The following is a 13,803-nucleotide window of genomic DNA, read 5'->3' on the forward strand; positions in this document are numbered from 1 at the left end:
TAATTTGGGTTGACACTCAGTTCCAAGGAAGACAAAAGGTAAGTTTCCAGAAATAGACCAGAACTCTTTTCTAATGAATTAGCATGACCAAGTCTTAAAAAGTATGCTTATGGAACTGATAATGTAAAAAGTGGCAGATGTACCAAATGGCTCTTTGAGATCTTTCTCCACATTTAAATTTTCTTAAAAAAAAAAAAAAAAAAAAAGAAGAAGAAGAATCAAATGACACCATATCATACCTACCACATGTGTCTCACACCATCTGGCCAGGCACTTTTCTCTATAGCCTATTCCCCAGACACCATCTCTTCAGATGTCCACCTTGGCAAATTCTTAGAGAAAAAGTGCATCTAAAACTTTCTCCGTACCACATTCATAAATACAAGTTAAAAAATGTCAATAAAAATGCAAAACTCATCGATCGTTAAGAATATTGTGACATGTTAAATGTACCCCTTTGGTTTTCAGTATACAAGTCATATGTTCTAAAAGAGTGCTTTTGCTCCTAAACAAAAAAAGGAGAGTCAAAAGTATACATTTTTTTTAATTTTAAAAACATGTAGAAAATCATATCTACTTGATCAAAAAAAGATGGAAATGGATCTGTTAATTTTACAAACAAGTCAATTTGAATTCATTTCTTATTCTTGACTATATCCTGCAATTTATTTTAAATTAAACATTATTTCCAGTTTACTACATTTTTCTTGCTATGTGGTTAGGAACTTAATTTGATGCCTAGATTCTGGAATTTATTTCAGCAACGATTCATAAGAACTGAACTAGCCTGACTATAATTATTTCAGTAGAATCCAATTTCCTATATGTCATAAAAATAACCTTCATCACAGCTACTCAGATTTTTTTCATATAATAGAGCATACAGAGTTGTTATGATTCAATTGTTTTTCTACCCAGTGATTACATGCTCCCAGCAATTTCAGATGCATCTGTTTTCACAAATGAATTGACATCAAGTAATACTCCACTGAAATAAATGGAAACCTAAACTCTCCATCTTTTTATTATTGGATCCCGGGTTCTATTTCCTTTGATTCCGTCTTATTCATTTCCTCCACTTATTTCATTTGCAGTGAATCTGCTTACTCAATCAATCCTCACACTTTGATTTAATTTAATGCTCTCAATTTAAAAACCGTCATTTGTAACAATTTGGCATTTTACCAATGCATCTGAGAAAGCCTGCTATTTGCTTTCCTTAAAAATTCCTGAATATATACTAAACACTCTTTGTGAATTTTGGTCATCTAGTAGTATTCTGTGAGCAAAGCTATGAGACCATTTCAAAAACACAAATGCTTTTCTTTTGTGAAGACTTGGATTATTTTTGTCTAAAATAGGAACAAAGCCATTCTGATTTAGTTTTTAAATAAACAGCTCTCTCTGTGGGAGTTTGTGAATCACAATAGCTGGGATGTGTTCTCCTGCCCAGGAAAGGACAACTAGAAAAGCTAAGGTCAATTTAGAAATCTGTTTAATTTACATTCTTAATAGCATAATAATTATCCAAAGCTATTAATTCACAAGCTACTGGGTAGGGCAATAATACCTCAAATTAAGAGACGGGCTTTGCCCCTGTCACCTACAATTGAAAACAATTGTGTGTGTGTGTGTGTGTGTGTGTGTGTGTTGGGAGGGGTAATATCAGCATGAAAAACTGCATGAAGTGACAAAATGTATAGAATTAAACTCAGGAATAAGAATCCTTTCTGAAAGCCTTAAAAGAAAAGCACAGAGAGGAGGGTCTATCAGTTCCAGAATTATATAATGCCCTCTATAAGTAATGATGTCAAATTTTTAAATGTTCACATCAATGAAATAAGCATTTGTTTTATAAACTTAAAAATAAATCTGTAATACTCGAGTGACAAGTACACATGACCATCGGTGGCTATTATTTTATGTGGGTCTTAATGACAATGGACAAGCAAATTGAGGAACTATGAAGATACTTGTATGAGTTTGACTTTGTGGAGCTAACATCGGAACTTGTTCATCTAAATGGAGATCACTAGATAAGCCAGTCTCCAGATCAAGCACAATCCTTGTTGCTCCAGATCAGTAAAAATAAATTTCCTGGCCTGTATCCTTATTTAAGTATGTTTCATACATGTGATGCTATCTTTTGGTCGTTTGGTGCTAATAAATTATTGAACAAACAATTAATGTTTATAAATTTTGGTAATTTTAAAAGCTCCTCCACAATGATCTTTCCACTTCTAATTTTGCCTGTAAATCCACAGCTAATGCATTTTCACATACAGTTTGTCAGGGATGCAGTGGCAATCTGTAGACCTGTTATTAATATTTAATTGACATAAAATAGCAATCCGTGAGACTAAATTATGAAATTCACAATTATTTAGAAAGGATTTTTTATCAGTTATATGTCCTTTGCTTGCTTTTGAAAAAAAAAAAAAAACGTTTTATATCTGGCACGGAAGACCATCATATTAATAAAAAAAAAAAGTACACATGAAACAAAATCACTTGCTTTAGAAAAAATGCTATAAACGGTGATAGAATTCCTCAGGATGATGCTGTTAGGATCTTACACCTCTCAAACATGCAATCATGTCTCTAATTATGGTCTCTAATAATGGAAATGAATCTTTAAACTTTTATCTCACTTCCTCAGCGTGAGAAATATTCCCAAGAGTTTTTCTTATCACTATTCAGTCATTAAAGTAGATTAGAGAAAAGGGAAAAAAAAAAAAAAGAGGCACATACAAGAGAAGACAGGGTGGGTTTTTGTTGGAGGGAGGTCGGTCTGACACAAGGATTGAACCAAACTAACAACTTTAAAATTAGATTGCTATTTGCCTAAAGCCACTGGATTATATTCTTGCATGGTTAAAATGGGAAATTTTATGTTATGTGTATTATCATACTTTATTTTTAAAATGAAATTGGTCTGTTCAGGATAAAAATGTTAATGTGCACAGAAGAAATTCTGCATAAAAACAAGCTGCCTTTACCCCAGCATGCTAAGTGGAATTACATATAGTCACCAGTTTTTGTAGGTTTAAAATGGTTGACCATCAGGAATTTCATATGGTTCAACCTATATAGGCATAAGAAAAACATAGTTGTGCCCCTATTCTGGAGAATTACTACAGTTTAGTGACTGTCATTGAGCGCAAGGGCCGTTGAGCGAAATAACCTTAGCATGGTAGCTTTTAACATCAGAGCCACTGCGGATATAGAACATGTTTTTGTGCGATTTTGACAGTCCATGACTTTGAGTGAGGGAGATCACTTACAATGCAGTGAGATGCCATTAACCTAACAGGGGCTGAGCTGATTCCATGAGGCATCAAACTTGACATCGGTCATTATTTAGGAAAAGAGATTAATTTCAGCTTCTATTTTCTGTCGTTTTCATACTGCAACAATACTGATTTCTCAAAAAGCTATTCTGGATATCAAAATTGTGACATGGTCTAAGATTTCCTTCAGGGAACAGGACCTTTCATCAATTTTCCTCCCTCAAATCTTTAAGTCATAAGTAGCAAAAGACCCCTCTGTTCTATCAGTACTAGGCAACAGAGCTATGCCCTCTCCGAAGCTCCAACTGTAAATGATCATTACGGGCCATAGTTGGGGCTTGATACACAGAAAGAGCAATCACACTAGAATAAGTAAATGAAGGTATGTCTAAATCACTACTATATTAGTGGAACCAAAGTGTAATTAGCATGCATGCCCCTCCAGTTCCGTCTTGGCACTGGCAGAAAATAACACATTCAGTGTCCCTGAAATATAACATGCACAACGTAAAAGCTAAATTGTGATTAATTACATTAATAATAAAGACAGTTTCCCATATTCAACTCCCCTTGGTGACAAACTATGGACATCCTTCTATGAAACAGCACATTCCATAGGAAGATGTGCAACAGGAACGGACTAAAGAGAGGCTGCTCTCTTCATCTAACATCAGCCCTCAGGAAAACACCACCCTGCAAACAAGATCATGCCATAGGGATTGTTTCAGAGCCATTTAAGAGACAAAACCCGGCTAACCCCTTTTCAAGCACCCTCAGTGAAAAGCTTTAAAACCGGCTATTGTCGGAGCACTGGGTACCTTTTCTCTCTTGGCTTTGTTCAGTATTTTCCTCGGCTGCAGTTTCCATGGCTGGCTTCATACCATCCACCAAAAATGCTTTTCCCTGCTCCCCCAACACACACTTTTTTTTCCTCCTCTTCCTTTTCTTTGGACTCCCCTCCGTCTCTTATTTACACCCGCCTGATTGAAAGGCTCTGTTCTTCACTACAGTAGATTACAGTCCCTTCCAAGATGCAAAAGTCTTGTCAGCGTCAATTTCGCTCTGCCTACTGGTCCATAAAGACAGCTGCCAAGGAACAGGCAGCCATACGTCACCGAGGATCCCAGTTATAAAACAACCATTCTGCACCCGAGACTGTGCCTCCGCTCTGTGTGGCTCCCAGGGGAAGGACCTGCTCCCCCACAGCTCTTCCTCCTTGCTGTCTTAAGATCGCTCCCTCCCCTTCTTCTTGCCAACTGCACCCAATGAATACTAATTAATTCTCCCAGGAAAGAACAGATTTGTGACATCAGAGGAAGGGATGTGGAAGAGAAAGAAAAGAGCCCCCTCCCACCACGTGATTTAGTTGGTCGGCCACAATATATGCAGTCTTAGGAAAATGCGCGTCTTCCCAGAATCACCAGGCTTTTTTCCCATGCCACCCCTTTCTGGTGCATCACAGTTTTATTTATTTCATTTATCCCCAAGCCCTGGGAAATCATATTCAAAGGACATGCCGTTAGTCTCTATTTGCTTTTTTAATACTTCTTTTTCACAGAATCTCTAGATAGACAGGCTGATTTAAAAAAAAAAAATGCACACACACGTGCGTACGTGTACACACACACACACACACACACACACACACACACACACACACACGACTGAAAGAAAATGTACGCAAGAGAGAAGAAAACCCAAACGTGGATTTAGCAATAGCAATGTAGCAATCTGGTATTAGAATTCACTCCTTTGTCTATAGTTAATATATGTGACAGTAAAGCAAACTTTAATAACTCAAGTCAAAATTTATAAAAAGGTAAACTTTCCTTATTTAAAAACAAATATAATATGTTATAAGTATATCTAGCCGACATTTTGGTGGTTTCTTGACATGAAAATTCATTTTTTAAATTGGATGTGATTATTTCCATATGGTGATTTATTCATTAAAACTCCTCACTCAAAATCAAAACGGCATTTTCAAAAGCATTCTAAATATTTGGCATAAAGGCTATTGTACCAATCATGGGGTTTTTTGTTTGTTTGTTTGTTGATACTGGGGATTGAATCCAGATGTTCTTTATACATCCCCAGCCCTTTTTATTTTTTCATTTTGAGACAGGGTCTCGCTACACTATTAAAGTTGGCCTCAAACTTGTGATCCTCCTGCCTCAGCCTCCCAAGTTACTGGGATTACAGATGTGGGCTACGGCACCTGGTTCTGCCCCATTTTAAAAATGCATTTTGGCTTGCCCACCTCTACCTTCTTTATCCCTATTAAAAACTTTAACTCAACTCAAATACAAAGATGACCACTGATAACTACAGGGTGAAGGATTCCCTGAGCAAAGAGAATCTATTAGCTGATTGGGCTCAACACCCATCTTGGGAACATATATGAAACAGGTTGGAGACTCCCTCTCCTAAAACGCTCTCCCAAGTTTTGAAGGTTTATTGTTTAACACCTTTAAAAAATGTGCAAGATCTTGAATCCAAATCCTTTAACAACCTGATCTTTGAATACTTTGGTTTTAGATAATCCCCCAAACCTTCTTATATTCAATACCTCTGTCTTGTTAAATAAGAGAAGATTTTGAAAACCAGTTAAGCCTGTTTGGATACTAATTTTACATCTCACTTTTCATTTTAATCATTGTCCTAGAAGATCACACCCCCAATCAACTATTCCCTTCAGTATGGCCCCAGCCAATTTTGTCTTCTGGTGAGGGGAGTGAGACACACAGCAGCCTAAAGCTGCAGACTTTAGATAAAAATGATTCTTTTGTGATTAAAAAAGAAAGAAAAAACCAAAAAAAAAAAAAAAAAAAAAAAAAAACCTCTGATGTGTCTTAATGGGAAAGTTTTAATCATGTCTTGCAAAGAACACGTAGACCCATTCAGACAAAAAGGTGACAGGTGCTGGTATGTGACAGGCTTGTTCCTTTCAGTATTTAAAATGAAAATTAAAACCAAAGTAAAATTCAATTTGGCACAAAAGAGGAGAATTGTGATTAGCTATGCTATTGGTTTTTCTTTAAAATGTCTAACAAAGTCATTCAATTCTGGAACTGGCAGAGTAGAATAATTTTTTTGGCCATCACTTTAGAGTATTTTAAATCCCTGGGCTCAAATGATCCTCCTGCCTCCACCTCCCCAATAGCTGGGGCCCCAGATTCAGGATACTTCACACTGTTGGGAATATTATTTTAATAATGATACAAGTGTAAAGGCAGAATAGAAAAGATATTCTTATTTTAAGGACAACTTAGTTCTGTATCATAGTGACAGAAATCAAAGATATTAGACAAAATATTCACAAACCCTCCAGTAGATGCCTTCGGTTACTTCACTCTGAAAAACTGTAGGTATATGAACAATTCACCACTCTGACCTTATTTACAACTTCATCACTGTCATTAGGACAATGATGTATGACAATTCTAGAAAGTACCATTGTACCACTTCATAAGCAGCCTCAAATGTCTCACTGATGTTTATGATAATCCATTTGAATCAGTAAAGAAGAAAAATTGTCAACAACATTGAAAATGGAGTACATGTTTATGGTATTTTTGAGGTATGCATCCATCTTTGGCCAGAAAAGCCAGATATACAGAACAAATAGGAGGGGAAATCTCTCTCAGAGCTGAAAATATTTCTTTGGGGCCCATACTAAAAGACAGCAAGAATACTTCTGAAAATCAAAGGCTAAGAAAGATTAACACAAAATGGATATATTAGATTCAACCCAAGGCTAATGGGACACATAGAACTCTCCTAAGCCAAGGTGATCCTACCTGCTACAAGTGCTGTGGTATCACCACAGTGACAAATGAGCAGAGGAGGATTCATAAAGTACCTACTGAATGCTAAAAATCAAGAAGTCATTCTGTGCTATATAACTGACTGTTCAGCCAACAGAACTCAAGTTGCACAATGATCTTCCTACAGATTATTCCAGCCACATAGCTAACAAAGATTTTTTTCAAATGCCCATTTTCTTTCCAGGTGGATGGTACATGCCTGTAATCCCATCGATTTGGGAAGCTGAGGCAGGAGGATTATAAGTTCAAGGCCAGTCTTAGATACTTGACAAAGCCCAAAGCAAATTAGCAAGACCCTGTCTCAAAATAAAAAATGTTTAAAAAGGGGGGGGACTGGAGATGTGGCTCAGTGGTAAAGTGCCCCTGAGTTCAATCCCTAGTACTAGGGGAAAAAAAGGAATGCTTATTTTTATTTATTATTATTATTATTTTTTTTTTTTTTACAACTTTCTAAATCATATTTTAGGTTCCTTATGTCCTCAGAATGACTCCTCAGTGAATAATCATTCATCACTAAGAAAGCATGTTTTAAAATTCCTTCTGGCTACTAATTCCTCTGCAATTTTCCTGTTTCATGGAACATTTGTATAATGTGAAGTATGCTCTGGCATAATCCTTCCTCATTGTCCCTCCAAGGAAATCAATACCCAGAGCCACTTAACAAAAATTTCTTTTTAAGATAATTTCAAATTCATTCAAGTGGCTCTTATTTTCACATTACTTCCCATGATAAAATCCAGGATGTGTTCTAGTAATAAATATCTGGGCCTTCTATTTAGTGAGAACAAAATTAAAATATAGCGAGAATTCTTATGTAGTACATTTAAGGGAGAAAACATACTTCATGTAAAGTAGAAATAGCTAAAATGATAATTCTGTGTTGTTTAAAAGGTCACATAATTTTTTTAAAAAAAACTAAAACATACAGAATAGAGCCAGAAAGTCCGTATATGTTCACCTAGAATTGCATCCTTGCATAACTAGATTTTCCCAAAGCGTTATCAATTTGGCAAAGCCTTTGTCCTCCATTAGCAGAATTAAGTTTCTAATTTTTCATCTAATGTGGGTCTTTGAAAAAAGCCTTCCGATTCCTCCCTGTTCTTATTCACTATCCTGATGCCCTTCCTCCTGTATATTACTATACTTTCCTTTGCACAAAGTGACACCACATACAGCTAACAGCTGACATGACAAATCAAACCAAATGATGTATATGAACACTCCGATTGGCATGCTCTGGAAGTATAAGCCATCCTCATTACTGTTCTTTTTAATGGTAGAGGTGGTTCCCAGGCAGGCCACTGTCGCAAAGCTGACTAATGTCAATAGCTATGAGCGCATGAAAAGCCTCTTTCAGGCCAGTTTCTTCCCAATCTAATTGACTGTTTATTTAATGACAGACAGTGCCTCATTAGGAGCTCCAAGGAGCTATGAAAACAGCTTGGCAAAAGCCAACTTGAGGTGTGATAAGCCTCCTTCTCCTAGGGGGGAGAGAAACAAATTAATTTCCAAAAGAAAAGCAAGAGAATAAGTTGGGCAGGAGCAGGCTGAGGCTTCACTGATGGAAACAGTTATGGCCAGAAAGTTTCAATATACCGAGCTGAAGTATGAGCACAGCACAGGTGGCACTGTGGCCAGAGGAGGCCTGACATTTTCACTAGTGCAGACACATCTTTCTTTATGTATGTGTGTGTGGTGGGGAGAGTCCTGGAGATTTAACCCAGGGATGCTTTACCACTGAGCCACATCCCCAGCCCTTTTCATTTTTTATTTAGAGACACGGTCTCACTAAGTTGCTGAGGACGGCCTTGAACTTGCAATTCTCCTGCCTCAGCCTCCCAAGTCACTGGGATTATAAGTGTGCACCACATCACTCAGCTCAGTGTGGACACATCTGTCTCAAAAGTCAGTGTTGTTGCTTCCTTCCTGTCTATTATATCAAGCTTGCTCAATGTCAGCACCAGTGATACTTGGGGCTGGTTTTTTCTTTGCTAAGGGGACTGTCCTGGATATTGTGGGTGTTTTAGGAACATCCCTGGCCTCTACTCACTAGATGCTAGATGCTCATTGCCAAATGTCTGGGTAAAATCACCAGTTGAGAATGACTGCCTTAAATCTCTCTTTTTTCTTCCCTACATTTCCTTTGACTATTGTGGAATCCTCCCAGTCGGTGGTCCTCAAGCCTTTACTGTACCCCCACAATCATCTGCAAAGTCTGGGCAATGCTGATGCCAGGGCCCCACATCCAAAGATTCTGATTTGACAGGCATGTGGTGGGCACAAGGACTTCAAGATTTTCCTAGGTGATACCAATTGCTGTAGGTGACAGGCACTCACAAAACATGTGCTGTGGTGACAGAGACACACTCAGAGAGACTTTAGGAAAATTATATAAGAGGGCAGTTTGATGGATGGATAAGAGACCAGAGAGGCCAGAGTCAGGGTAACTGCTCTTGACTGAGGATGAAGTGGAGACTCTACCCCCAGCTGGGGCAGAAATGAAACACCAAGCATTGAGGCGAGGTGGATTCCCTAAAAGGATAATGAGTGCCACAGGGAACATAAGATTCAGTGATGTCCGGGTTTCCTAGGGTTGATGTGACAAAGTAGCCTAAATTTGATGACAGATGTAGCCGGGCGTGGTGGTGTAGGCCTGTAATCCCTGCAGCTCAGGAGGCTGAGGCAGGAGGATCGCAAGTTCAAAGTCAGCCTCAGCAACTTAGCCAGATGCTAACTTAGTGAGACCCGTCTCTAAATAAAATATAAAAAAGGGCTGGGATGTGGCTCAGTGGTTAATAGCCCCCGAGTTTAATCCCTGGAACCAAAAAACAAACAAACAACAGAAATTATTCTCTTACAGTTCTGGAGGTCCAAAACCAACGTGGGGGCAGAGGCATGTTTTCTCTGATGGCACCTGGGAGAGGATCCTCCCTTACCTCTCTCTTCCAGCTTTGGGGCACACTCAGCAATCCTGCAGAGTCTTTGGTTTATAGATACATCACTCCAACCTCTGTGGCATCGTCTGCTTTTCCCCTTGTGTGTCTCTGTGAGTCTTCTCATAAGGACACCAGTCATATTGGACTAGCCTCTACCTAACCAGATATGGCCTCATCTCATCTTGATTAAGTCTACAGAGACCCTTTCCAAATAAGGGCACATTCAGAGGCTCTGGAGGTTAGGATTTCAACATATTTGGGGTGGGGAGTGGGGACACAATTCAGCCCACACCAGGTGGGGAGAGAGAGAAAGACTATCACATTTGGAAGCTAGAAGCCACGTGGGCCATGGCTGTGCAGCTGCTCCATCTGGGCCGAGTTTGGAAATGAAGACTTGGGCGTTATCAGCAGAAAGAAACCAGCTATCGTGGGAGCAGGTGTGAAGCCAAGGGAAAAGGTGCCGAGAAGAAAACCTTGCAGGTGTCACCTAATTTAGGGGGAAGAACCACCCTCAAAGGATGTAGAGGATGTTGGAGAAGATCCAGGAGAGGGCCCTGTCACAGAGGAGGAGGGAATTTTAAGAAGGAGGGGGTGTTCCACAGTCAAGGCAGCCAGAAGGCGAGGACTTGGCAAAGACCACTGAAATGGAAAATTCCAATTTGCTTGCCAGCATCAGCACTGAGACTGGAATGGAAACCAATTTATAGAGGGGCTACGAAAGGGCTGGGAAGTGAAGAAGAGGAAGCAAGGGCGGCCCACTTTCTAAAGAAATGTGGGAGTGAGAAGGCGAGGGAAAGATGCAGGCAGATAAAGGAAGAAGCCAGTCAAGAAAAGTCCCCCAAGTGTTCTATGCTGAAAAGGCGGCAGTGATTGAAAGAAAGATTTAAGATGCGAGTGGGGGTGGATAAATGATAAGTTGAGATCACAGGAGAGGCAGACGGCCAGCAGCGGGTGGCAGGAGGGGATACTTCCCCCTCTGATATGAAAATGGAAAGAGAAAATGGAAAAGGAAAATCTATTTGGACTCCACCATTTTAAAAATTACACCTTAGGCGGCTGGGAATGTGGCTCAAGTGGTAGCGCGCTCGCCTGGCATGCGTGCGGCACGGGTTCGATCCTCAGCACCACATACAAACAAAGATGTTGTGTCCGCCGAGAACTAAAAAATAAATATTTAAAAAAAAAAAAAAAAATTACACCTTAGAAGAGGTGGTGATGGGCAGGTTAAAAGCATAACCTGTCCTGCACAGAGAAGGATGCTCTTATTACTTGGTTGGGTCTACATCACAGTCAAAGAGAGAGGGATTATCAACCCCATTTTTAAGGATGACATATGGGAATATGATGCTTGCTCTGGTGTTTTCTTTTTTGGAGGGAGGCATTCTGGGGTTTGAACCCAGGAATGGCATACCACTCAGCTACATCCCTACCCTTTTATTTTGAGACAGGGTCTAAGTTGCAGAGGCTAGCCTTGAACTTGTGATCCTCCTGCCTTAGCCTCCTAAATCACTGGGTATTTTAGTTAGTTTTTCATTGCTGCAACCAAAAGACCTGACATGAACAATTTTAGAGGAGTAAAAGTGTATTTGGGGCTCATGGTTTCAGAAGTCTCAGACCACAGATGTTTGACTCTGGGCCTGAGGTGAGGCAGAACATCATGGTGGAAGGCCATGGGGGAGGTCAATAGCTCAGAATATGGCACCAGAAAACAGAGGCAGCTCTACTCCAGGGACAAAATATATACCCCAAAGGCACACTCCCAATGATCCACCTCTTCCAGTCATACCCTATCTGCCTACAGTTACCACCCAGTTATCCATCAGTGCATTAATCCACTAATTTGGTTAAAACTCTCATAACTCAATCATTTCACTTCTAAACTTTCTTGCACTGTCTCACACATGAGCTTTTGGGGGACACCTCACATCTAAACCACACACTAGGACTAGGTATGTGTCACCACCACACTTGACTATTTTTTATCTTAGTAAGGTACACAGCTTGCCCTGAGTCTGGGTTGCATGGGGACTTAAATGAGGTAGAATTTTCAGGGGATCAGCGACCCCAGGGGATGAGCAAGACAATGCCCTTCCTCTATGTGTCATCATATTGGGAATGAACCCTAACATGACAGAACCAGACTCAAACAAAACCAGAGAAATGAGGACCAGATGATTTTTTTTTAAGTGGTTTTGATAAAGAAAGGAAGTTTCCATTCCTTTCTGCGTACACAAGGCATAGGTCAGGAGACAGACAGCTCATCTACCGACAACAATCTTCCTGATTAATTATCACAGCCCATGGGGAACTCAGATTCTCTCATTAAGAGTAGAACACTATCAATAAGCTCTTCCTGCCAAGGCTCCCAATTAAGTCGTTTTCCCAGCATGCACCAGGTTGATATGAACAAGGGCAGGTCTTCCAAACCTCTCTTTGTTAGCTTTGAACCACAGCTACTGGGATCCGAGTCATGTCTCCACAGTGGTTTGTCACCCAAAACCACAGAGCCTGGAGTGTTCTCCTACCCAGAGAGTTGATGTCTTGCGTACAAAGTTGGGGGAAACTGAGGTGCACTGCTGGGGACTCTCCTTATGTCACCTGCCCAAAACCTCACTCATAGTGCCTTCCCAGCCTCAGCTGTTCCTCCTGAGGCACAGGCACAGGTCTAAGCCCATCTCCTTTAGCAAGGCTCCCAGGGGAATTCCACTCTTGTGTCTTCATAGTGGTCTAACTCCCCTGTGTCTCTCCATGATCAGTGTCACCCTCTGTAAATGTCATCTCTTTCCACTGGAAAGACACCTGGATCCCACTCAGATTGGAGAAAGCAACTTGGACCAACCCTAACCTTCAACAGTGTGCCCTCAAGGCCTGCTTTGCCAAAGGAAGACAGATGTTTTCAAATTCAAGGGTAAATCACAAGATGTCCCTGCTGTAAAACCTCAGAAGTTGAAAAATGAGGGGATATGACCAGCAGGGTAGGACTAAAGATGAAGTGATCTCTTTACAACCCTTAAAGATCCCTTTAAGAATTCAGGGCACATCAAGAAAACTCCTTGTTGCCACTACGCCATTGAAGCTGGCTCCCTGCCCTCTACACGCAGAGGCTGCCGTCATCGTCATCTTTCCCTGAAAGAGTCAAGTCAAGGTACAAATTAGCCGGGCACAGTGGCCTGTAATCCCAGTGGCTTCAGAGACTGAGACAGAAGGATCAAGAGTTCAAAGCCAGCCTTAGCAATGGCAAGGCGCTAAGCAACTCAGTGAGACCCTGTCTCTAAATAAAATACAAAATAGGACTGGGGATGTGGCTCAGTGGTTGAGTGCCCCTGAGTTCAATCCCTGGTACAAAAAAAAAAAAAAAAAAAAAAGTACAGATTAACGAGTTTTTCTCTGTTGGGCTACCGGGGAAGGTGTTCTCTCTGGCAGGCCCTGGATCCCTCTGACGGTGGTCTCTTCACACTGATCTGAGCAATGGAAAGGCCAGTTGTATTTTCCCAAACCTTATATATATACCTCCACAACTGCCACCAAGTCACAAGGAAACTAAATGCCAGCAAGGGATCAAGCAAAGGAGCTGGCTAGATGTGTGGCCCAGTGACTGGATTCAATGCTGTCTCCAGAGTACTCACAGCATCCAGATGTGAGATGTGACAGTAGCTCATTAAGTGGAATAGAGGCCAATGGTCAGGGGCTGAGAGTGCCTTCTGCATCAGAATGTTGTGGAACTTCATCCAATATTCTTTCATATTTTTG

General features: G+C 40.3%; 1 protein-coding gene across 5 annotated transcripts in view; it reads right to left on the minus strand.

The window, feature by feature from the left end:
• The window catches only part of Gpm6b (glycoprotein M6B), a 162,867-nt gene that overhangs the window by 39,090 nt on the left and 109,974 nt on the right, over positions 1 to 13,803 (minus strand). For 4 of the 5 annotated variants that reach the window (XM_077106907.1, XM_077106906.1, XM_077106904.1 and 1 more), the window contains exon 1: positions 4,109 to 4,362. The exons of the other annotated variant lie outside the window; for it this stretch is intronic. In XM_077106907.1, coding sequence (XP_076963022.1) covers positions 4,109 to 4,169 — 61 coding nt within the window. In that variant the 5' untranslated portion in view covers positions 4,170 to 4,362. Of the gene's footprint in view, positions 1 to 4,108; positions 4,363 to 13,803 lie in introns of those variants that run through there. 5 annotated transcript variants of the gene reach the window in all.

Source organism: Callospermophilus lateralis, chromosome X (assembly GCF_048772815.1).
Source record: "Callospermophilus lateralis isolate mCalLat2 chromosome X, mCalLat2.hap1, whole genome shotgun sequence".
Classification (NCBI taxonomy): Eukaryota; Metazoa; Chordata; class Mammalia; order Rodentia; family Sciuridae; genus Callospermophilus; species Callospermophilus lateralis.